At 47.9% G+C, this 21168-nt stretch overlaps 10 protein-coding genes across 15 annotated transcripts; 3 read left to right on the plus strand and 7 right to left on the minus strand.

Moving 5' to 3' along the window:
* Positions 1 to 16: 16 nt before the first annotated feature.
* On the plus strand, positions 17 to 1925 carry E1B28_000456 (uncharacterized protein). The gene is made up of 8 exons (XM_043146280.1): positions 17 to 222; positions 279 to 558; positions 613 to 794; positions 849 to 1126; positions 1183 to 1329; positions 1393 to 1518; positions 1568 to 1681; positions 1737 to 1925. Exons 1-8 carry the CDS (start codon positions 123 to 125, stop codon positions 1776 to 1778), a joined length of 1269 nt encoding a protein of 422 aa, XP_043014982.1. The 5' UTR covers positions 17 to 122; the 3' UTR covers positions 1779 to 1925.
* Positions 1926 to 5115, minus strand: E1B28_000457 (uncharacterized protein). The gene is made up of 16 exons (XM_043146281.1): positions 4833 to 5115; positions 4642 to 4736; positions 4557 to 4587; positions 4302 to 4502; positions 4076 to 4245; positions 3951 to 4014; positions 3857 to 3897; positions 3564 to 3796; positions 3358 to 3510; positions 3258 to 3303; positions 3057 to 3196; positions 2882 to 3001; positions 2635 to 2833; positions 2414 to 2578; positions 2127 to 2361; positions 1926 to 2072 (listed from the first exon to the last, which is right to left on the minus strand). The coding sequence occupies exons 1-16, from the start codon at positions 5028 to 5030 to the stop codon at positions 1962 to 1964; spliced, it is 2202 nt and encodes a 733-aa protein (XP_043014983.1). The 5' UTR covers positions 5031 to 5115; the 3' UTR covers positions 1926 to 1961.
* A 215-nt stretch (positions 5116 to 5330) lies between these two features.
* E1B28_000458 (uncharacterized protein) lies at positions 5331 to 6383 on the minus strand (the record flags this gene model as incomplete). The annotated part of the gene is made up of 9 exons (XM_043146282.1): positions 5331 to 5437; positions 5497 to 5656; positions 5710 to 5834; positions 5871 to 5905; positions 5952 to 6036; positions 6098 to 6140; positions 6192 to 6206; positions 6266 to 6325; positions 6375 to 6383. The coding sequence occupies 9 exons, from the start codon at positions 6381 to 6383 to the stop codon at positions 5331 to 5333; spliced, it is 639 nt and encodes a 212-aa protein (XP_043014984.1).
* E1B28_000459 (uncharacterized protein) lies at positions 6380 to 10249 on the minus strand. Its single transcript, XM_043146283.1, has 3 exons — positions 9053 to 10249; positions 8276 to 8997; positions 6380 to 8219 (listed from the first exon to the last, which is right to left on the minus strand). The coding sequence occupies exons 1-3, from the start codon at positions 10082 to 10084 to the stop codon at positions 6905 to 6907; spliced, it is 3069 nt and encodes a 1022-aa protein (XP_043014985.1). The 5' UTR covers positions 10085 to 10249; the 3' UTR covers positions 6380 to 6904.
* A 71-nt stretch (positions 10250 to 10320) lies between these two features.
* NDUFS7 (NADH dehydrogenase Fe-S protein subunit 7 ndufs7) lies at positions 10321 to 11643 on the minus strand. The gene is made up of 8 exons (XM_043146284.1): positions 11548 to 11643; positions 11439 to 11489; positions 11226 to 11375; positions 11092 to 11163; positions 10840 to 11019; positions 10703 to 10783; positions 10513 to 10627; positions 10321 to 10454 (listed from the first exon to the last, which is right to left on the minus strand). Exons 1-8 carry the CDS (start codon positions 11570 to 11572, stop codon positions 10442 to 10444), a joined length of 687 nt encoding a protein of 228 aa, XP_043014986.1. The 5' UTR covers positions 11573 to 11643; the 3' UTR covers positions 10321 to 10441.
* A 305-nt stretch (positions 11644 to 11948) lies between these two features.
* Positions 11949 to 14154, minus strand: E1B28_000461 (uncharacterized protein). Its single transcript, XM_043146285.1, has 3 exons — positions 13220 to 14154; positions 12736 to 13164; positions 11949 to 12683 (listed from the first exon to the last, which is right to left on the minus strand). Exons 1-3 carry the CDS (start codon positions 14081 to 14083, stop codon positions 12321 to 12323), a joined length of 1656 nt encoding a protein of 551 aa, XP_043014987.1. The 5' UTR covers positions 14084 to 14154; the 3' UTR covers positions 11949 to 12320.
* A 515-nt stretch (positions 14155 to 14669) lies between these two features.
* On the minus strand, positions 14670 to 16811 carry E1B28_000462 (uncharacterized protein). Of its 5 annotated transcripts, none has more exons than XM_043146287.1 (9): positions 16737 to 16811; positions 16242 to 16668; positions 16060 to 16176; positions 15895 to 16001; positions 15720 to 15832; positions 15646 to 15652; positions 15105 to 15579; positions 14984 to 15051; positions 14670 to 14927 (listed from the first exon to the last, which is right to left on the minus strand). In XM_043146287.1, exons 1-9 carry the CDS (start codon positions 16798 to 16800, stop codon positions 14878 to 14880), a joined length of 1428 nt encoding a protein of 475 aa, XP_043014989.1. In that variant the 5' UTR covers positions 16801 to 16811; the 3' UTR covers positions 14670 to 14877. The 5 variants fall into 5 exon arrangements, with proteins under 5 accessions (XP_043014989.1, XP_043014992.1, XP_043014988.1 ...); XM_043146290.1 differs by having other exon boundaries at positions 15105 to 15211; positions 15280 to 15579; positions 16242 to 16811; XM_043146286.1 differs by having other exon boundaries at positions 16242 to 16811.
* A 63-nt stretch (positions 16812 to 16874) lies between these two features.
* E1B28_000463 (uncharacterized protein) lies at positions 16875 to 17545 on the plus strand. Its single transcript, XM_043146291.1, has 5 exons — positions 16875 to 16967; positions 17025 to 17099; positions 17168 to 17205; positions 17262 to 17340; positions 17395 to 17545. Exons 1-5 carry the CDS (start codon positions 16958 to 16960, stop codon positions 17421 to 17423), a joined length of 231 nt encoding a protein of 76 aa, XP_043014993.1. The 5' UTR covers positions 16875 to 16957; the 3' UTR covers positions 17424 to 17545.
* A 127-nt stretch (positions 17546 to 17672) lies between these two features.
* E1B28_000464 (uncharacterized protein) lies at positions 17673 to 21018 on the plus strand. Of its 2 annotated transcripts, XM_043146293.1 has the most exons (8): positions 17673 to 18005; positions 18073 to 18169; positions 18229 to 18852; positions 18905 to 18985; positions 19039 to 19106; positions 19173 to 19402; positions 19456 to 20435; positions 20497 to 21018. In XM_043146293.1, the coding sequence occupies exons 1-7, from the start codon at positions 17887 to 17889 to the stop codon at positions 19752 to 19754; spliced, it is 1518 nt and encodes a 505-aa protein (XP_043014995.1). In that variant the 5' UTR covers positions 17673 to 17886; the 3' UTR covers positions 19755 to 20435; positions 20497 to 21018. The 2 variants fall into 2 exon arrangements, with proteins under 2 accessions (XP_043014995.1, XP_043014994.1); XM_043146292.1 differs by lacking the exon at positions 20497 to 21018 and having other exon boundaries at positions 17673 to 18169; positions 19456 to 19898.
* E1B28_000465 (uncharacterized protein) lies at positions 19920 to 21113 on the minus strand (the record flags this gene model as incomplete). Its single annotated transcript, XM_043146294.1, has 2 exons — positions 19920 to 20433; positions 20494 to 21113. 2 exons carry the CDS (start codon positions 21111 to 21113, stop codon positions 19920 to 19922), a joined length of 1134 nt encoding a protein of 377 aa, XP_043014996.1.
* Positions 21114 to 21168: the final 55 nt, after the last annotated feature.

Genomic DNA, 21168 nt, shown 5'->3' on the forward strand with positions numbered 1-21168 from the left:
GGCTGGAGCCAAGTTAGGCAAGTATTTATCATGTACGTCACAGCCTCAGCATCGATTGCCTCCGCCTCTCCATCTCCCCTCATCGACACGTCCACATTTCGAGTGCCCGTCGAAACTAGTGGATGTCGCAGCAATCAACAGCTCAAAAGCCTTCGCTCCAGGGGGTCAGAATCAAAGCAAGAAAGGGCGCCGTAAAAGCCCAAGCAAAGCACGAGCCAACTGGCATGTCATTTCTTTTAACTTTTCTCCAGCGCAGTGCACTTAATTTCACCCTCAAGTCTTCAGAGACCAACTTTATAAATATCTAGAAACCGTACCGGAAGGCGATTTCGATTCTTTCACCACAAAATTAATTCAAGCAGGTTCAACTCTCGAATATCTCAAATATGCAGACACTCTTTTTGAAATCATCCTCGTCGGCGGACTCCTCCAACCTGGGGGGAGCTACTATGATGATGGCGCTCCAATCTCGCCATTCACCATCTTCAATGCAAAAGAACCGGCCCAAGTAGACGATCTCAAAAAGTATGTCGAGGTTCTGAACAAACTCATCCGGAGGTGTGTAATTCAACACATATGTTAGAATTCCTTCGACCACTCACCCGTTATCAGATACAAGTATCTACAAAAACCTCTCGAAGAGTCTGCTCTTCCCGGGATTCTGCAATATATCCATCGTTGGACTCCAGCTCAGAAAGACAAGGTAGCGGTGACCACCGGTCTCCTTCTCGCTCGAGGTCTTGCAAGCGCATCTTCTCTTCAGAGTCTTACGAAGGATCATCTCATCAAGAACGGTAAGTACCCTGAATGATCCTCGCAAATACACCGCTCAAGCCGTCTGCTTTTAGATGTATCTATACATGTGCTGACCTTGATCATTCGTGCATACCTCTCCGAGCAATCTATGGAACATCTTTCTTTGACTCTTAAGAAGGGTGGTATCAAAGACCTCCTCCTCTTCTTCCCCCCCAGCAAGCGTGAGACTCGCTACCTCGAAGAATACTTCAAGAAGGAGGGACTTTCTCAAGTAGCCGATTGGTGGGCGAAGAAACAGTATGCCATTGTGAAAGATAGCATCGTAAAAGATCTATATGCTCTTCGCGAGCGCGAAGAATCCAACGAGGCTGTAAGAAATATTTGTATCATCTCAATTACATCCCTCGTCGAAACGCCCCCTTGCAGATCATCGTTGCCATCAAATCACAACAAGAAACTAATCCTATTCCCGATACCGAGTTGATTCTCTGTATCTGGCAAGGACTGATGTCGTCCGTCGATTGGACCGCGCGTCCTGATCAAATCGAAGGTCTCGTTGTGCGTGAGGTCGGGGTGTGTTCTATTTTTCAATCGCTCACCTGTCACCCTGTCAATTAATCGATATGACTTTCCCAGAAATTTGCCCCGATTCTCGAAGCCTTCTGCACTGGCGCCAAAACTGAGGTTGCCCTTATCAATGTTGTACAAGTGTATTGTTACGAGGATACTCGCGTCATCAAGACATTTGCACAAATTCTCAAAGTATGTCGTCTTCCGATGTTCTGTAACTGTGACTAATCCTATTTATCAGGTTCTGTATAATAAAGACTGTATCTCTGATCAAGCCATTATCTATTGGCATCAAAAGGGCTCAAAGCCTCAAGGCAGGCAGCATTTCTTAAAGAGCACGGAAGCATTAGTTAAGGTGAGCTGGAACAATTCGTTCTTGACAATTGTCCCTGACTTCTTGTGTATCACAGTTCTTGCAGGAACAGGATGAAGAAGACGATGAAGAAGAATGAGGATACCGTCTTATAAAATTTCTTATTTCTCTTACCTGCGTTTATATCACGATGGAAGGTCTGCATAGACGACTACAATGCCTTTATTTGCCGTATCTTGTAATATTGACAACACGTAGAGGGTACAACTCCTCGAGTTACAGAGAAAGGATGTCATTTCAGTTATCAAAGCAAATCTCCTATCTACCAAGCTTCTGGCATGGGCGCAAAATCTCCGACCCAACCATTTGAGCCGCCCATCTGCAAGAATATACCATCAGAGCCATTGACAGGAAGTCCAAGATCATTGAGACTCTATTAAAACTATATCAATATACAAGAAGGCTAAAACTTAGAAAAAATCTTTACCTGTTCTTGTAGCCAGAGTGGAATTACCGATGGACTTACAACACCTCCAGGTCCGAAACCAAGTTCTTCCATCGTGAAAGGTGGAGGTAACGTGGGATCAACGAATGAGGTTGGGGTCATGACCATTTCCTGGAACCCCGGCGGTGGAATAGAAGGCACCGGTGTTGTAATGCCACTGTTTAATCCAATCCTACGCCGCAAATTTGCCAACATGATACGAAGAGTAACAGCATATCTAGCAACGGGTCAGTTGACGCGACTAGTATATAGACTAGAATACTTCCTACCTTTCGGCCGCGACATCAGAAAGTAGTTGTGCAAGCTGTTCAACTTGCGTGCTGATAGCCCCGAGGTCAAGTTCGGTCGGGAACAGACTGGCCATTTTGAGGAGGAAAAGGCCGGAAAAAGCAGCCGTCACAAGGCTATCGTGAACAGCATATCGAAGTGCAGCACTGTAAAAAAAGGTGTTACAAAAACGCTTCTGGGTCCTCGACAGCTTCACACTTGCCGATATTCGGGGGAGTTGAGGAATATGGAAAGACACGTGAAGGCGGCGTCTTTCGCCTGGAAAGCCAATTCACGTTGCTCAAAGGGCATCTTATCCCAAGACACCCCACGCAGCGCAACGCAAACTAACCATAATTTAGCATAATGCAACTCTCCGACAAGAATTTTGCGAAGAAGGGAGTTTTCATCCATGGTTTGTCCTGTTCCCGGATCAGGGTCTGACAATCTCGAAGAAAGAAGAAACCTACGGTGCAATTCGTCACAGTCTTGCCACCACTTATCGAGCGCCACATTGGCACGACGAATGAATGCAAGTGTATTGTGGTTCACTTGGCCATTCAGTGGGGCTAGGGTTTCGTATATTTGAGCTTGGGAGGTTGTCACTGTCAGCTCGTCTATACCCAAAATTGAACAACGCCTCACTTTTCTGGGCAATCAGTTCCACTTGTGATATCAATCTAACATCTGTCGGCGAGGCCATTGGATGATTGAGAAGCAGTCGACAGTGACGGATGGAATTCTCGTCCCGAAGAACGATGGGCCGCCCAGTCCCCAAACTCATCCTTCAGAAGAAAGAGTGACGGGTCATTTGAGAGAAATACTTATCAGCTGAGGTTCACGTACTGATGATCAAACCAATAAAGACATAACCAGATTCGGGCAGATACCACTATAAGATACGGCGCTTCAGTGATGTGGAAGAAATAGATAAGTAGGTAGGTACCTAGGTCTCGTTCTTCTTCCTCAGTCCTTTTCTTGCCATTGTCGTCCGCAAGTTTCTCTAGGGCCCGATGCAGACCCAGATCTAGGGCCATACGCATCGCATGTCCACTTGGGAGCCACCCATTTGTGCTCCAGGCAGCCAAAAGCAACATGCCTACATATTCTGTATCAATAGAAGGTTGAACACGTTGGGAGCAACAGGCGAACCTTGGACCGCTTCTTTCCGGACCACTGGCCCGAAAAGGGAAGACCTAGCAATACCCTGCGCCTCTTCCAAGCACTTGTAGAAGGTCGGACTAAGGGGGCCGTTTCCGCTCCGGATTTTACCGGCGACAGCGAGGATAGCATCGAACGTCCATGGTGTACGTTCCATCAAGCTTTCATATGTATCATAAGCGGGGTCGAAAACTGGAATGAAGAGGTGGCATCCTGCGAAAAATCTGTATACACGTGAGAGAGAGATCTAAATAGCGCTAAACTCCAGATTGGCTGCCATTTACATGTTATACAATTCCCTTGCCTCCGAATCGGCGACTAGACCCTATATTAAAAATCATCAGTGAGGAAGTAACAAATAAGGAAGAATATAGATGCCTTTTCAACAACGTGAGGGAACGCATTGCGCGGAATAGGTTCAGCACGCTTGCGTTTTTTAACCCTGTGAAATCAACAGATGAAAGTCAGGTTAAAACCCTACGTGGTGATAGTCGCTGATTTACCTTGGTGGTGCGGTGGATGGCGCTGCTGCCGCTTCAGCTGCCGCATTGGCGAGCCCTTGAAGAGCTTCAATTGGAGCATTCAGCGTAGCTCTTGGAAGGGTGTCCTCGGACTCATCATCTGATGAGGGTGCAGTGCTGGGAACTATTCCGTATGTAGCATATTTGTGTGGCTGTTTGAAAAAAGAGTTGGTCTCGTGGAGATCAGAAACGATAGAAGGTGACGAACGGGTGGCGCGAATCCAGGGAGAGGAGGAAATGATTTGATTCTGTCTTCACCACCAGGAAAATTTTCTCCTTCATGACTGCTACTTGCTGGAGGATTGATGCTGGATGGGGGAAACAATTGGTTGCCGGGGGCTTGTCCTTGTAAAATGGCGAGAATTCTTTCAAGCGTTGATTGCATTCCAATCATATGGCTTTGCATAACCTTAAGGGTGGTCTTTAAGTTAGGAAAACGTCGTTATATTGCCACGCGACATACCAAATACTGGCCTTCGAGGCGAGAAAGTCTCCTGAAAGTAAAAATCAGTAGCTAGACCCGGGCGAGGACAGCGACATGCACGTACTCAATGCCTGGCCCAGCTAAAGCTTGAGCAGGCCTCTTCTCTGGTTTTTCAAATACACATGGCGTTCCGCTCAATTGACAACGTCGGCAAGGAGCCTGGGGGAGGAACGAAAGAGACCCGGGCCGACGGGGTGAACGGTCCAGTTAGAACATACGGAACGGGTCGATGCATTTACAGAAATCGCGACGTACTTCTCCTTCACATCGATTCTTGCCTTTCCTACAGGCCGTACATGCTCGTGCACCTCTCTTGGGAATGTGTGCCGGTTGAGGAGACTGCGGGCCAGCCGTAGTGTCGACAGGTGATCGTGCCATCTCTGTTGTGCTGCCAGTTCTTCGACGTTTATTAGCAGACTCTGAACCATTGGCCGTTGTGGATGAACTGGACATAGCAAAAAGAAAGTGGCAATGTTTGCGAGCGTTGAATGAGGGAAAGAGCTGGGGGCGAGCAATGGACTGAGAGTTTGTGAGACCCACGGTATTCAACAACAACACGTGTCACAACAGATTAGTGGTCAGTTGACCAAGGAGAAATTTCAACTCATTCCCTTATTTGGACTACTTCATGGCAAATATCTGCTTACTACTTTCTCCGGCAGTACGGTAGTCGTTGTTCAGGCACGAAGCGAGGGTGGTTTCAACCTTTTTTTCTTCTACAGTACAGGCGTGACGTGTCGATGAGAACATTATTCAGTAAATGTCTTCATACTCGTCCTCCACTCCAAGGTACTTCCGAATATCTTCAGCGGGAGCACCATTCTGCCGTGTAAAGTAGGAAAGCAAGACTCCAAAGTTATCTTTGTTCACAGCGTCAGCGCTCTCTTCGATAACATGAAGAAATATACTTTCAACACACCAGTCCAACGCAATGCCGCTTCCTTTGCCAGTATAATTCCCCTTCTCGTCTCTTCCAGCTTCACTGGATCGCAAGCACCGTATGCACTCAGCTCTTCATCTAGTTTGCATACTTCCTTCTTCAATGTGGTCAGCTTGTCTAGAGCCGCTCTACGCTCGTCCTGTCAACCACAATGGGATTCTCAGAAAGGAGTCTAGAAGCCAAACCACGCACTGTTTCCTGCCTCAAGGATTTTTCCTTCTCAATAGCGTCGGTGATTTCTTGGAGTTGAGCTTCATTGGCTGCTTTCGCTTCTTTAGCAGCATTCAGTCTGTTTTGTATCTCAAAAGGTCTCGGCCCTGTATTCAATCAAAATGACAGCATATCCGACTGACCATCGTGCCTTGCTGGGATGGAAAACTCCAAAAGACTGTATTGGATGGATCAGACCCAGGTCGAAACATGGAAAGAGATACGTGCAGTTTGAGGAACCGATCTTGTCTGCCTGTACCAGTCCATCATCGACCAGGGATTGCAGAATCTCCTTCACTGACTGGGACACTGAAGTCCGACGTTGAGCAAGCAAATTTGAGCACAAGAACAAGAACGAGTCAAAGCGCACCTATACCCTTCATCTTCGGAGCCAGCTTCTCGAGCTCTTTCAACTGTCCAGTGTAATATGAGGACGAAGTTTCGACTTGTATTACTAGACAAACCTGGTAGAAATCTTTCTAAAGTCATTCGGTCCTTTGAGGGCATGGAATAACAGCTTAGAAACAAAAAGGCTTACGGTTTCATGGAAAAGCTCAAGGAGCTTCGTCCGTTTCTCTTCGACAGAAAGTCCTTTCGCCTGCGATACGTCCTTATCCAAACATGACCAAACGGCTTGCAACGCATACACTTACCATTGATCAATTGTGCAGCGCGACGAAGAAAGGTAAAGGATGTAAAGGAGGCGATCACGTTCACATTCGGAGGACGCGTCGACGTCGCGTCCATCGCGCGTGTTGCCGCAGAAATCCGCTCCTGTTTCTTTTCTGGCAGTACGGATAGTTGGCCTGTTAAATAGGTCGATAGTTGTAATTGCAGAGTGACAACATGTCGTACACATGATAGATATGGAGAAGAAAAATCAACTCGAGTGAATAGTGATGTCCGATTAGCAATAATAGACATAGACAAAGAAACGGCCACTCATCCAACAGGCCTAGCTTTCAAAAAGTAAGCTACAAAAGGGGAAAAACCAAAGATCGAAGGACTGAAAACAAAAACGAAAGTCCGATGGTGTGATGGGTTTCAAGAACGAATTGGTCAGAAGATAAAAGATATATTTACAGAATGAATTGAAGGAAATGAGAGACAGAATCTCGAGAAAGGGCGATACAACGATGAAGAAACAGAGGAATCTGCATGATGACGAATTCCGCAGCTACCTAGTAAACATTTCTAGACGTTGATCTTGTGAAGGATACCGATATGCAACGAATTCCGGATCCTGAGCAACGAGATCTTCCAAACCCTTCCTTGAAGCGACCGACATGCGGAGACCGGAAGCAGGCCCACCAGTATTGCTGCTCAGGACGCTATGTCGCGACGACGCCGCGTAACCTGTCAGGACATCCTCGGGCCCATCACTGTAAACGGTGGGAGAATGCATATAACTTTCTTTGTTCATGTCTTTTTCTGACACAAGGCTTTTCTTCCCAAATAGCGACGATAAACCGAACCGAGATTTTCGCTTCGTTGGAACAGCGACAGAATTCCGCGCAGGGGATATGAGATCTCTCAAACCGAGAGACCGTCTCGAACTTCCAAACTCGTCGTAGTTGGCGGTAAGAGGCCGAGAAGCTAACCCATTGGTGGTCCTACTCAGGATGTTTTCAAACCTCGGCCTCGAAGTCAAACCGCCAAACGACTGCCGTCTCGCGCCAGTACTTCGGAAAGGTGCACTCGGGGGTAGGAAATCGTGATTAGGCGATGCCCCCGGAGGTAATTGACAATCGTAAGTGTAAACGGTTCGTGGACGAGTATCACTTGAGGTACAGTCAGGTCGGGGCATCGCTTCAGCAGGTAGAGGTGGTAATGACTTATCACGGAAAGCTGGAGATAAGGTAAGCGGTGTAAGCCAACCGTTATTGGGAAGAGGAGGCGGCGGCGAACTGGGTGGTCTAGGGGAAGCGCGTCCTCGAAGATCAGGTTCCGACAACGCTGAATGGACGCCTTTGGGACTAAGGCGACCGCTCTCTGGCTGCCGGAGATCCACGCCAAAAGCCTTACCATTGACTTGTTTGTCTTCAGGTGCCACAGTGTCTTGATCAGCACCGGACTGACCAGAAGAAGTAGGTGAAGGAATGCTAGAGGAAGGTGCGGTGACGGGCGAAACACTGGCTGTCAATCCGAACTTTGGGGAAACCGTAGATGGAAGAGAGGCTGTGGAGCTTGAAGTATGTCTTTCCCCAGGCATACGATCGACGAGATACGAAAGTGGGGGAGGAGGTGCTAGTGGAAAATCATCGTCAACTTTGGGCATAGAGTCCGAGGCTTCCTGGGGCCTGCTCTTGTCTTTTGATCGGGTGACCATCTGCCATATCTTTGCCAGACCTTTCTTCTTCTTCTTCTCCTGTGAAGACTGCCCGGATGTGGTTGTTTCCAACTCCACCTTCGGCCAGTAATTGCCATTGTGGTTCATATCAGCCGGAGACACCACATCAATCTTGCGCTCAGCCTCACGCTGAAGGGCGACGCTATTCAAGAACAAAAAATGAGTCGATAAACCATCTTTTTTAGAGTGACAACTTACTGCATATCAATCATGCTTCCAGACATCCCAGATGGTGCCAGACTGTCTTGGCTGAGCCATCCGCTGCCTCTTAAGCCACCAAAGAAACGAGACCGTCTTGGTGAAGGAGATAAGCTTTGCATATCCGAGAACGATGCCTGCGAATATGCACGTGGAATATCAGGGCGATCGCCAGGACCGGTGAAGACACTCATAGGTCTCGGTGCTGAACTCGCTTGGGAAAGTCGAGAGTACGGAGACAGGCCGATACCATTGTCCGTATGAGATGTGGGAAGGACCAGACTATGAGTAGAGACGAAGGAAGTCGCATCAATCACAGAACTGCGCGATGACTTTCTAGCCCGTCTTTCCTCTCTTCGCTGCCTGGACCTTACTTCTCGTTCCTCCTTCCGCACATCGACATGTTCAACTATCATCCCATTTTCGAGAAGGGTGACGTCCCTGGAATGAGTACGCTCATGAGTGGGAGCAAATGCGGGTGAAGATGGGGTAGACGGTGGTTTAATGCGGATTCCACCAGTATCATCAGCAGGGGCCGCACTGTTGCCCGTGTCATATGCCGAACGCCTCAGCTGGGAGTAGGCATCGCGCATCCGGTTATCCAACTGTCGAGCCTCTTTGATAGCCTTGGTTTGTGCGGTGGCTTGAGCTTCCAACAACGCCCGCTGCGACTTGACAAACGTATTCAGAGTCTGTTGTCGGGATGTTGGTTCGCGTGGGTTCTAGGGAAACAGTAAATGAAGGCCGAAGCCATAGATAAACTTGGTGGAAACGCACCACACTTAACCATAACTTAATATTCTGTTCAGTTAACTTCCCACCATACGCCCGAGGTCTGGGGGGTGTCTCAGTGTTTATGATACCGGTAGCTTCCTCCTCTGCTTCTCTCCGTTTGAGTTCCTCGTAATGGATATCGCTTTCCCTATCCCACACTCCTGGGGAAGCGACATCCACATCGGCCATATCTTGATCTCGCATGGCACATTCTAGGCAGACTTCTTCTGCCAGAGGGTTCTTGGGGAGATAAACAGGGTTGACTGGCGTAGGATTGTTTATAAACGTCGGTTGTTGAGGGTACGCTCTTTGCCTCGTTGAAACCGGTGGATTGTAAGTGGGAGAGGCTGATAATGGCATGAATGACGGAGAGGTGGATCTGTTTTGATTATTTGGATTGCTTGCTCCGATTCCTGCTGCTGGTAAAGATGGGTGGCGTGGTGCTGAAGGAATGGTAAGTTCTGGGGGATGTTGTGGTTGAGGAGCACTGCTGCGAGTTGGTTCGTCGGGTGCGGGTAATGCTTCAGCAGGAATTTGAGGAGGCAATTGGGGAAGGTCACTGTTTTCAAGACTGTAACGTTCGACTACTCGCCGAGGCGCGCCTTGAGGTAACGAATATGATACAGCATTCCTGGGTTGCTCCTGGGACTGATTAATGGGCGATGAAGATGGGCCAGCTTGAGCTTGAGGAGTGACCGAAGACTGAGTTGCCCGGCTGGAAGGAGAAAGCTTCTGTTCTGGAGATGAATATTCTTGCGACGATGAAGTCTTCTCTGTCGTACTCGGATCTGCAGTGACCAGCCTCTGTTTGAAGTATTCATCGTCTTCTTTCGCCTCCTTCTCCCAAGCAGTCATGTTCTGAGTACCCAGTAACACAGGGCTCGACCTCGTGGTGCCTTTTAATGTTGAATGCGGGGGTAACGATGGATACCGACCGTCTCTGAATTCATAGTCTGTCATAAGAGACCTTGAGTATGCACTAGAATGCACTCCAGGTCCAGAATCAGCAGCTGAAGGGTAAAGAGTGGCGGCCATGGAGGGCTGAAAGACTTTGGGGGGGATGGCGGTAAAGAACCTTGCTAGACGTGTGTGACGACGCCGACAACAGTAGCACTCGACGAGAGAAGAGTGCCTTCCCAAGATCTTAAGTCAAGGAAAAGAAGACTGCTGATCGTGAAGGTCAGTGCAGCACAACTGCTGATACCGGACCTTACTCCCACGCTCGACAGGGCTAATTTCTCATCCTGAATTCCGAATTATAATTTTCGTAATGTGTATGAGGTTTTGATGGCCTCATGTTGCTGAACTAAGGTTCAGACCATTTAACATATATTTACATGCCGGTATGAAAAAATCTAACCCCCCTCCGCCTTCTAGCCTTACTCGAAAATTTTACTTGCGGTACCTGGGGGTAGAGATTTGAGCTTTTCTGACATAGCCGAATTTCCTTCAAAACAACTTACCAGAGAACACCCTTCCTGTACCGCCTCATTTTCCGCTGAAGTTGAAGCATTCCGTATAGCAGTGCTTCAGCCGTCGGCGGGCACCCTGGCACATAGATATCAACAGGTACGATACCTGTTCGCAACATTGACAGGACGAAATTGATGAATTTCATCAAATATAGGAGAAAACGGGGAACGGGGTACTCACGGTCACATCCCCGGACTACTGAGTAAGAGTAGTGGTAGTACCCTCCCCCATTCGCACACGAGCCCATAGAAACAACCCATCCTACAACCGACCACGTTGTTCAGGTTTCACTTCGGAATGAAAGCTTCAAGACGTACGAGGTTCAGGCATCTGATCATAAACTCTTCTCAAGGCGGGTGCCATCTTGTTCGTCAAGGTTCCGGCAACAATCATGATTTCCGACTGACGAGGACTGGCACGGAATATGATACCCAGTCGGTCTTGATCGTATCGAGCAGCAGCCATATGCATCATTTCTACCGCACAACATGCAAGGCCTGGTAAACCAAGAAAAACGGAAAAAGAGGATATAAGAAGCGTATGAGTGTAAAATTGTACAAGACACGCACCGAACGTGACTGGCCACATGGAACTTTGTCTTGCCCAGTTGGCTACTTTATCAAGCGTCGACAAAACATATTCTGATGGTAGAAGTTTCATGAGCCTTTTGATCCTTCCTGAGTCCTAACTTGAGGCAACACACCAGCTTTGTTATTGGGCTGCAATAAACTCGCCTGGTTAGATCCCCTTGCTGCGAGAGCCGTAACTGGCTGTGAAATTGTCGGTGACGAAGATGAAGGCGAAGTTGAAGAAGTGGCTGAAGTGGCTTGAGAGGTATGCAAGGAGCAGAGGGCTGCAAGAGAAAAAAATAGTTCAGTATATTGAGAGTAACCGTCGACAAGTTTCATTCACGCACCAGTTATGCCAACTTGGGGACGTAAAGCTGCCTTTCGACTGACATTGGTGGCTAATGAACAAATAAGTTCAATAATAACCGTAATTCTGAGGAATTAGAATGAACTTGCCAGCTGTTTTGAATAGAGCAGCCATGACGGTGGAGGAAAGCGGAGGATGCAGGTTGCTTTAATTCGCTTGCTCTGATTGGTGGAGTTAAACACGTGATTGGAGCTCCATCATGTGACGGTTGTGACGGTCGCGTCAGACTTTAAAACGCGTCCGGCAAATGTATGACCCGTCCATTCAGCATCATATGTGGTATCGCATGGCACGGAGACCAAGAATACAGTACCCATATATATAACTCACTTGAATCAGATCTCAGAATTAGTTCACCAAGATTGATCTTGTTTTCAGTTGATAGCATCTTTGTGGTTAAAACTAGTAGAGCTATTGCAAAAGAGGATAACCAACGTCGGAAGATCCCGCATTCCCGGTCGATAGTCAGTACCCTAATCCACCAGATCGGACGTTTTCGAGATCCTGAATTTCAATTTATCAGACTACAATGAGTTACAAGGACAGGTACAAAACTAGAAAGTGTGCGAGGAAACAGATGCAAAGAAACAATGCAAGGTGGGTATGGAAGAGTTTACAATGAGTAGTGGATGAGGTGATGATACAATGATACGAGTATTCGAAAGGAAAACAGGGAAATATGAAATGCCAAACTACGACTGAGACAGGATCGACAAGCTTGACAAATGTATGCGAAATTCGATGTGGTATCTCGGGTATGGTATCAGGGGGAAAAGTTTAGAAAAGGGGGTTGAAAATCAACACAGGTATAGGTAGGATTTAAGAGAGGAGCAATACAATAAAAAAAGACAAATGCAGTGGATCATGATTGACCATGCAACCAGGGATGGACCTTGATCTCCTCGATGGTCGCTCTTGTCTTCGGATTCGGATCCAAACAATGCTTCAACAAACTCATCGCAGGGCTCGAAACAATCTTCCTCCAATTTGTCAAGCCTATCCTACCAGCGATCGCATCTTTCACGGTTGGGAAAGGCGATGATCCCGTCAAAAGGTAGGATAACAGGACACCAAGCGTCCAGACTTCTGCAGGTGCTGCTTGATAAGGTTTCTTGAGTAAGATTTCGGAGGAAGCGTAAGCGGTAGTGCCGTAGAATAAGGTATAATATGGTCTGGGTTCGGATGGGTCGACGAAGGTAGCGCTACCAAAGTCGATGAGTTTGACCTAGAAGTATAAAATTAGCAGAAAAGACAAAGCGAAAATATATTTACTGTACCTTGAGATTACCGTCTATAACAATATTTTCGTCTTTAATATCACGATGAGCCACGCCCTGGGCGTCGAGGTAGTGCACCGCATCAACGATCTGCATAAATACATGACGCGCTTGATCCTCCGTCAGTCGTTTGTGTTCTGACTGCTCTATACACTCAAACAAATCGTGGGAGGCTCTTCGGTTGAATTTAGGACGAGGAGGGGGAAGTGTCATGGATTTCGAGCCCTTTCCCACACCTACGACTTCATCATCTGAAAGGGAAAGCAGCGACGTGTCTGGTGTAGAAGGACAGGAGCTAGATAGCGAATCGACGGAGACAGAGGGTGTTAAGGAGGGTAAAAGTGCGGGGATCGATGGAGAGGATTGTAATACAGAGGGTTGTGGTGGGACCTGGTGACTTTGCCACGGCGAGCCATGAAGTTCTTGAACCTGCTCCAAACGTTCAGTACTACGCACCGGAGAAATCTCGTGAGGACGGACTTACCAGGTAGAAATACAGCGAATCTTCGAATAGATCCAGACACTTGACAATATTCTCATGATTAATCACGCTGAGGAGCATAACCTCAGTAGGCAGCCGACCATACATCTCGTGTTCCATCCAAGCATGCTGTGGAACCTTTTCCTTAATGATAAACTTGACTGCAACCTCGTGGTGCGTGCTGCGATGTTTGGCGGTCATCACAAAACCATAACCACCCGACCCAAGCTCATCCTCTAGCTGGTAAATCCGAACAAAGTGCGTGTTCAGCTGATGACCCCGGGGGAAGTGAGGAGAGTGTAGATGTGAATCGAGATTGAGGAGAGAAGCACCAGAACGTGATGAAGAGGTGCCAGAATAGGGGGGATATGTGTTTTGTGACTTGTGTACAGATTTCACTGGCGTTGAGTGCGAAGGTGAAGGTGAAGAAGTCGCTGAGTAAGAGTGAGGAAGATCTCGCTGCAAATAAGATGAATCGTTATCGTTGTCGCTCATTGATTTAGGCGAGGGTTCATGAATAGGAGAGTCGTCGTAATTGGCTGGCGACAATGGCGGCGAGTCGTGAGACATTGAACGGGAATTTAAAAGCAGAGATGGCAAAAGAGAATCCTCTTTCTGTGAATAATGATCCGCAGAAATATCATGTTTCGCCAAAGGGGAATCTGAGTTGGTGGGGAGTCGAATAAGGAGGTGAGGCTGTTCGTGAAAAGACGGGGTACGAAGAGAATCGCTTTCTGCTGGAGAATGATAGCCTGTTTCAGAGGGCGAGCTTGGGGAATACGCGAAATCCGGAATGATGATGGGGTGTAGATGAGGGGAGGTCGAGCTTGATGAAGAGGGGTCAACGGGGAGCGCTGAGGAGGACATGATGGTAATTGAGGGAAAGATGGGAAATGAGGAATAGAGGACCTAGAGAAGGATATATATGGGCGAGGGGACAGCAGTTGCCCGCGGAATCCTTCGCAAGTCAGAATGTGGTCAGAATGACAGACGCGCTGCTGAAGCTCAAACGCGACTGTCACACTTAAACAGCTATAATTCCCACGCTCGCGAATAAGGCAGTGGCGCTGTGGATCGCAATACCCTCGATTAAGGCGTATTCGTCCTGTACCTCAAGCCGCAATGCTTGAGCATTGTCTGAGTCTCCCCATTAACACTGACTAACAAGGAGTCCTTGAACAGTTATTGCACCACCGGGACCGAGTGACATCCCCAAGAGTGTTTCTCGGAGAAATCAGAATATCCACCATTCATATTCTGCCACTTGAAGCTTGTCCAGCCGCGTAACGTTTCCGGTCTACTGTTCATACTCCATGCTTGTAGTCGAGTTAGTTTACCACGTTGCCCGCGACAAGTCACGGGCGCAGTTCGACTGGATTGTTTAAATGTTTTACTTGGCGCAGAGGGGGCTGTACAGATAGCACCAGGAACGAGTTAACATTGGTTGGATGATCCGGATCTCCTTAAGCTTTTAATGCAGCGCGCATCGGTCGGAAACACTCCCGAACTAGCTGCTATGCGTGGTTCATGTACAGACGCGAGACAAGACGGCAATTCTCGACCGCCTTCAGGGCCCACCAAACACGAAAATGCCGCGAGTCGTCGAAAATTTATTCTATAGCACAAACGAGTACTCCAGCCCTGATTGGAAAGTCCCTCCGCTAATCATCCCCAACATCCACCTCGGCCAAAGCCCACATGTAATACACACCTACGTAGATCGACGTTCAGTCTCAACCCCCCAAAAAAAGGACAGAGAAGAACTACCTAAACTTCGATACGGCTTCCAGCTCTCCGTCAACTCCTCCATTTCATTCGGTGTCAAAAATGCACCCCTGATTGAGAAGTAGCAGGGAAGTGAAGAATTGAACAGCCAACTATAACTCACTTAATCTTCTTCTTGCCCTCTAACCGGGTCTTCAACACGGACGCACTCAATCCCTCCGGTAAAGGAGGGGGCGGCGACGAGTCGGCGGCAGATCTTCTCAACGCGGTCTTTATAGAAGGCGTAAACGGTGGGGGAATTGGATCTTCGTCAGATTCCGCTTCGTTTTTTTTCTTACTTTTTTTCTTGCTCTTCTTGACCGGCGTCGCAGGAACCAAGGGTATAGGCGCAGGTGGGAGTGACGACAAATCCGAGGGGACAGCCTCAGTGTCAGCATTAGAAGAGGAAGGAACAGGAACCTGGGTTTTAGGTTTCTGTTCAGTTTTAGATTTCCTAGACTCCTTATGTGGAGAGATAGCAAAGTTGTAACTCGGTGAATGTAGTGCCAAAAACCAGCGAACAAGTCCGCGTTGAACCCCGAGATCACCAACAGGGAGGATATCTGGTCGGCGGAGGGAGAATATAGCAAACATGTCCACTGTGAATGATAAACGAAACCTTTCATTTCGTTCAAGAGCAGGAACAGGAGGAAGGAACAACATACCAGTCCACTATCATGATGATGAGAAAGAAAAGTGAGCTAGGTTCGCGGCAAAATTGGAAAGCAAGGAAACTCACTCTTCCAATTCCGCGAACTTCAATGAGAATCTGTGCCAGCTCTTCGTCATCCGCCGCGAGCAATTTCTGGGTCGACAAACGCCCATCTGCGAACCTCATGGCAAGGTCGTGAACTACATGTTGTGATTGCTTCGTCGCACATTATGATGGGAAGAAAACGATTGATGAGACACACCATACTCTGCCTTTCTCTGGCTAAGTCCTGCTGTACGCAAAGTCGCAAGGTCGAGTTCCGCGACTTGGCGGGGAGTCGGAAAGAACGAAGTTGGGGATTTTGAGTCTCTGTTTGTAACAAGTCAACTTGGTGGAAGGAAAAACATAGATAGCAGAACTTGCGCACGCGTAATCAGCGTGATTCTCTGGAATAGCAGGGTTGAACAGTCTGATGAACTTGTGGTTGATAGACCGAGCGGCCAACCAGGAAATTTGTTGGCCAAGTATTGACGTAGTCAACGCCCTGAGAAGCGGGAGCGAACTCACCCGTCAGTGGAATTATAGATGGGAAATCGCTTCCTTGTTCACCTGAATGGGTGAACCATTTCCAACTCCTCATAAGGCTTGCACTCTAATCTCTCGAACACATCCTTGAAACGGGGGTCTGCACTGATAAGATGCGCTTTTGCATCCTCAAATGAGAAGGATAGTTTGGCGGGGACAAGGGCTTCAGGCTCTTCTACATCAGGTAGTGCTGCTAGCGGTTGCACTACAGTCGAGGTCGAAGTAATGACAGAAGTAGTCTTTACAACTTCCTTGATTACACGGGCCTTCTTGGACTTGCTCCGATTCACTTTCACTACGGCTTCCGCTTCATCATCTTGGTCTTGAACTTCGGCAGCCTTCCTCTTCGCCCTCTTCGAAAGTGCTGTGTTCGCTTTCTTCTCGGAAGCGATTTCGGCGGTGGTGATACTTGCAGCTGAACGAGTAGTAGGCATCCTGGGACTAATTATCTGTGAAAGTGACCGGAAAATGTTCATATAACGGTTGAGGAGTAAAAAAAAACAACTTTATTATACTCATCTCCTTTCAATTGGTATTTGTAACGAGGCAAAAGCTGACTCGGTACAGTAATAAATTTAATCATGAGCGCAGCCGGCAACGCTCAGCGGATCTTATCATCGTTGTGTAGAAAATCTTATCTAATCTCTCCCCGAAAAGCGCAGTACCGTCATTCTGGCGTCAGGACTCCGAATCCCAATCCCAATCTCTCTCCATTACTACCACCATATACACCATCTAACATGCCTGACAGTTCCGTATTCCCTTGTATCCAATCGAAAATACCTCACTCAAACATTTAAATCGCAGAATTCATGGTCATCTTCAAACCTGGAACCCCACAGTCAGAAATCGATAAATATGTCAATCAGGTACAGGATAATGGTGAGGCTTTATTCGATGACCTTCTTTCCGTCGTAGAGAAGGAAACTTACGGGGTATCGTGACCATAGGGGGGGAAGTTCACCATAAATTCGACTCCACTCTCCACGTACGTCTCATCTCTCAGACGCTCACCCGATAGCCCTCCCACTGGATGTATTACAGGGCTTTTCGGCGACAATCCCTGAGACACAGTTGCAACAGCTTCAGAGTCTGCAAGCTAGTGGTCCTATCGAATACATCGGTACGCAAATATTCATGTTTTGTGGATTTGACTGAACTGCAACGTATGATATAGAACCCGACACTAAGGTGACAATCCAGTAGAATGTAAGGCATGTAATGGATGACAGAGTACATATATCGCAAGATGTAACTATGTCTAGTGTAATCAGGAAGCCTTTCTGAATCTCGCCACCAACGTGGTGCAACCTGGGGTTCATCGATTCCGATTGACGACGGAAATGACCCGTCGTCAGGCCGGTGATATTGATTATAGCTATCAATCGCTGGCTTCCATTCAGGAGACCCGGTGTCTCGCGTAAATCGCTACAGTATATTACTTTGCGTTTGCTCCACGTAACCTACAATAAAGGGCCTTGACCCACACTGGTGAGAATGGAGGTCATTCGCTGTGATGCGACCGCTCATCTGACCATTGATTCCGTATTTTCTCACGTTTATATTCTACAATGTACTAATAAACAATTCAGAACGGAGCTTCCCGTCTTTCTCCCCAAGTCCTCTTTTCCTCAACTAGTCCTCGCCAGCTTCAGCGTCGACGACCACGATGGTCCCGTACTTCATCAAGAACCTGATTCCGGAACGCGAAGCGAGGCAGAATGCGCGGCCGCTACTGACAGTCCTCAAGGGCTTGTCTTGGCTGGCTTGGGCTCAGTTTTTCATTGGGCATGTCGTCCTCGCTACACATATCGGCATTCTTAACTGACTCTTGGTATTCTCTTGGTCGCCGTAGTTGGCTAGCTTGGACTTGCGATGCGATCGACTTCTTCTCCGTTTCACTCAGCGTACCGAGTCTCGGCAAAACATTCAATAAAAAGAACCCAGACATCGTCAGTTCTCACTTTTCATCTCCATCCAATCCTAAGTAATACAATGAACAACTTGACAGACAACAGCTATTACTCTCACTCTCCTTTTGCGCTCTGCAGGTGCTGTTATATTCGGATTCATATCCGACCGTTATGGACGTAAATGGCCCCTCGTCTTCAACCTCGTCCTTGTCGCCATCCTCGAACTAGGTGCCGGCTTCGTCCAAACCTTCAAGCAATTCCTAGCTGTCCGCTCACTCTTTGGAATCGGAATGGGTGGAATTTGGGGTCTCGCCGCTTCTACTGCTCTCGAAAACTTACCCGTTGAAGCTCGTGGTATCGCATCAGGTGTTCTCCAACAAGGTTACGCCGTCGGGTACCTCTTTGCCGCTTGTATCAATCTCAAACTTGTTCCTGATGCCTCGCCCAATCTTGACGGTGAAGGGTGGCGAAGCTTGTTCTGGTGTGCAGCGGGAATCAGTTTCTTTGCCGCTATCGTTCGAGCTGTCATTCCCGAGTCTGAAGTCTTCTTGAAAGCTAGGGCGGAGGCCAGAGCGAGGGAACGTGCCAGTGGTTTGACCACAAAAAACAAGACCAAGATCTTCATGAAGGAGACAGGCAGAATGTTGAAGAAGCATTGGAGATTGTGCATTTACGCCGTGTTGTTGATGACTGGTTTTAATTTCCTCAGTCATGGTTCCCAGGTAAGGACCTTCTTCGCAATGAAGATGGTTTGACATCTAACATGGTTGAAAGGACCTTTTCCCCACTTACATGCAAGACACGAAAGGTTTCGACTCGAATCATGCCACTATCGCCACCATCATCGGGAACTGTGTACGTTTGCATTTCTTTTCCCACTCCGATTTTTTAATGGACCTCCTTTCCAGGGTGCCATCGCTGGAGGTACCATCGCCGGATGGGGTTCGCAATACATTGGGCGTCGATTGACAATCATGTATGTCATTATTACTTCCCGCTCTCTCTATCTCCTCCCGCACTCATCACCTCCTATTTCCACCAGCATCTGCGTTCTTCTTGTTGGTGCCTTTATCCCACTTTGGATTCTCCCCAATACCTTCTCAGGCCTTGCCGCTGGTGCCTTTTGCATCCAATTCGGTGTCCAAGGGGCATGGGGTGTCATCCCGATTCAGTTGGCAGAGATGTCTCCTCCTGCGTTCAGAGCTACGTTCCCCGGTGTGGCGTATCAAGTGGGCAACATGGTCAGTAGTGCCAGTGCACAGATTGAGGCTAGTGAGTGATCCGGTTGTTCCGTTTGTTTTTTTACATTACTAAACCCATCAAAGCTGGAGGCGAACACCAGCGAACAACACTCATCGATCGTATCACAGGGAAACCGAAAGATGCACCCGATTACGCCAAGGTCCAAGGCATCCTCATCGGAGTTGTTGCCGCGTACATTTTAATCGTGACTATTCTGGGACCTGAAAATCACGGAAAACACTTTGAAAAGTATAAAGCCGCCTTTGAGGAAGGTGCTGGGAATGACGAGGAAATGGACGAGGATGCTATTCGGGAAGGGATTAGGAGGCGGGGTGAAGAGGATTCGTCTTCTTCTGGTGAAGGGAAAGGGGAGAAGGACTGAGAGATGGGCGGCTACCCTGATTTATTTCCTAATCTTCGATACCTGTCTTCCTTACGATTGTTGATGTCTTCTATTGATACCGCGCCCATAATCCAGATACATATTGTCTATGAAATATCAAATATTGATACCAATACTGTCTAATGTCCGCATGTACGACATAGTTCATGAAAAGACCCTAGCAACCACGAAGAGAAGAACAAGAATCAGCCCTCTCCCAAATAACCCCAACCCAACCCGGACTCGCACCGCACCATTCTTGAATTGCCTCCCAGATGAAATAGGAACAGTAGGGGAAGGAACGGCACCTCCTGTTGTATACGCCCTCACATGATTGATCTCAAAATACGCGTTATCGTACTTTGGTGAACCTTGTCCTACAACGTTATCCAAGTAACACTGTGTGGGTCCTCCTTGCCCTGGCTGTCCTCCCTGGTTTGATGTGCTTCCGCCACCGCTGTTGCCGCAGGTAGGAAGATAGTTCACCGGATCCCCAGCCCAGATTCCGCATAGTGTAATATCAAGCACGAGATTCTGGGGTGAAAAGAACTGGGGAATGTTACACGATTTCGAGGGGTAACTTGCAGACGGAGGACCCCAGTCTGACAACGAGAGAGAGGGTGAATTCGAGGATTGGAGAAGGGAAGACGGGATGGATGAGCGGGGGAAGAACCAGATGCTGTAGGTTTGTTTATGTTCAGAGTTTGAAAAATAATGATAATATAACAAAACGGCGTACTAGATCCCCGTAACATCAAACTGTGTTGCATAAACCCCTCCACCAGCTACTGCAAATCCGGGACCATAGCTGTTCCCAGAGGCTTCCATGACCGTGCACCCAGAAGGAACAGAACAATCCACTTCCCTCGTGGTACCCTTTTGTGGCGAGGGTGAGTGTACACATCCTGGAAGGGTATGTAAAGCGTATTGGTTCGTCTGCATCCCGTTTATACCCTCCATAATGTCTATTTCTCCATTATCAGGCCACACCGGTCCTTTCGTCCAAAACGCCGGCCAAACGGAACATCCATAAGGTATATGAAGAAGATCAATCACCCAAAGAGACCCAACGCCATAAGCATGTTTCGAAGTGATCCTGACTGAGTTTCGTTTTGTGTTAAATGGGACGAAAGCGCTGTTGTCGATTTTGAGGATCGAGGTTCCGGTGGGGGTGGTGGATACTAAACGCTGAGAGAACGCGTCTTCCCTGTTTAGCCACCAGACGTCACCTAATGTTAGGTTATCCCAGCTACCGTAGAAGTCCCAGTCATCGAAGAAGGTCGGACCGGAGTAGTCACGGACTAGGTCGTAGGCGGAGACAAAACCTATGAGGCCTAGCAGGAGGAACAGAGGGCGCATGGTGGTACTTGAGCAAATAATGACATTTTTAGGGTTTTGGAGCGGTGCGTGCTGC

Source organism: Marasmius oreades, chromosome 1 (assembly GCF_018924745.1).
Source record: "Marasmius oreades isolate 03SP1 chromosome 1, whole genome shotgun sequence".
NCBI lineage: Eukaryota > Fungi > Basidiomycota > Agaricomycetes > Agaricales > Marasmiaceae > Marasmius > Marasmius oreades.

Excerpts from the sequence above, each read along its gene's own strand:
- E1B28_000464 (XM_043146293.1), top strand. The coding sequence starts at position 17,887 with ATGGTCCCGTACTTCATCAAGAACCTGATTCCGGAACGCGAAGCGAGG. Across the intron at positions 19,107-19,172 it reads GGGCGTCGATTGACAATCAT|CATCTGCGTTCTTCTTGTTG; the intron begins GTATGTCATTAT and ends TATTTCCACCAG. Across the intron at positions 19,403-19,455 it reads CAGTGCACAGATTGAGGCTA|CTGGAGGCGAACACCAGCGA; the intron begins GTGAGTGATCCG and ends AACCCATCAAAG.
- E1B28_000463 (XM_043146291.1), top strand. Across the intron at positions 17,206-17,261 it reads AATTCGACTCCACTCTCCAC|GGCTTTTCGGCGACAATCCC; the intron begins GTACGTCTCATC and ends GATGTATTACAG. Across the intron at positions 17,341-17,394 it reads TGGTCCTATCGAATACATCG|AACCCGACACTAAGGTGACA; the intron begins GTACGCAAATAT and ends CGTATGATATAG.
- E1B28_000457 (XM_043146281.1), bottom strand. The coding sequence starts at position 5,030 with ATGTCCAGTTCATCCACAACGGCCAATGGTTCAGAGTCTGCTAATAAA. Across the intron at positions 3,511-3,563 it reads CCGGAAAGAAGCGGTCCAAG|GCATGTTGCTTTTGGCTGCC; the intron begins GTTCGCCTGTTG and ends CAGAATATGTAG. Across the intron at positions 2,362-2,413 it reads TCTGATGTCGCGGCCGAAAG|ATATGCTGTTACTCTTCGTA; the intron begins GTAGGAAGTATT and ends ACCCGTTGCTAG.
- E1B28_000456 (XM_043146280.1), top strand. The coding sequence starts at position 123 with ATGTCGCAGCAATCAACAGCTCAAAAGCCTTCGCTCCAGGGGGTCAGA. Across the intron at positions 1,127-1,182 it reads GCGAAGAATCCAACGAGGCT|ATCATCGTTGCCATCAAATC; the intron begins GTAAGAAATATT and ends GCCCCCTTGCAG. Across the intron at positions 1,682-1,736 it reads GCACGGAAGCATTAGTTAAG|TTCTTGCAGGAACAGGATGA; the intron begins GTGAGCTGGAAC and ends TGTGTATCACAG.
- E1B28_000461 (XM_043146285.1), bottom strand. The coding sequence starts at position 14,083 with ATGTCCTCCTCAGCGCTCCCCGTTGACCCCTCTTCATCAAGCTCGACC. Across the intron at positions 13,165-13,219 it reads ATTCGCTGTATTTCTACCTG|GTTCAAGAACTTCATGGCTC; the intron begins GTAAGTCCGTCC and ends CGTTTGGAGCAG. Across the intron at positions 12,684-12,735 it reads TTATAGACGGTAATCTCAAG|GTCAAACTCATCGACTTTGG; the intron begins GTACAGTAAATA and ends TTATACTTCTAG.
- E1B28_000462 (XM_043146287.1), bottom strand. The coding sequence starts at position 16,800 with ATGATTAAATTTATTACTGTACCGAGTCAGCTTTTGCCTCGTTACAAA. Across the intron at positions 16,669-16,736 it reads CAAATACCAATTGAAAGGAG|AGATAATTAGTCCCAGGATG; the intron begins ATGAGTATAATA and ends GGTCACTTTCAC. Across the intron at positions 16,002-16,059 it reads GAGAATCACGCTGATTACGC|AGACTCAAAATCCCCAACTT; the intron begins GTGCGCAAGTTC and ends TGTTACAAACAG.
- E1B28_000459 (XM_043146283.1), bottom strand. The coding sequence starts at position 10,084 with ATGGCCGCCACTCTTTACCCTTCAGCTGCTGATTCTGGACCTGGAGTG. Across the intron at positions 8,998-9,052 it reads TTAAGTTATGGTTAAGTGTG|AACCCACGCGAACCAACATC; the intron begins GTGCGTTTCCAC and ends CTGTTTCCCTAG. Across the intron at positions 8,220-8,275 it reads GGAAGCATGATTGATATGCA|CGTCGCCCTTCAGCGTGAGG; the intron begins GTAAGTTGTCAC and ends GTTCTTGAATAG.
- NDUFS7 (XM_043146284.1), bottom strand. The coding sequence starts at position 11,572 with ATGGCTGCTCTATTCAAAACAGCTG. Across the intron at positions 11,376-11,438 it reads TCCCCAAGTTGGCATAACTG|CCCTCTGCTCCTTGCATACC; the intron begins GTGCGTGAATGA and ends TTTCTCTTGCAG. Across the intron at positions 11,164-11,225 it reads GCAGCCCAATAACAAAGCTG|AATATGTTTTGTCGACGCTT; the intron begins GTGTGTTGCCTC and ends TTCTACCATCAG.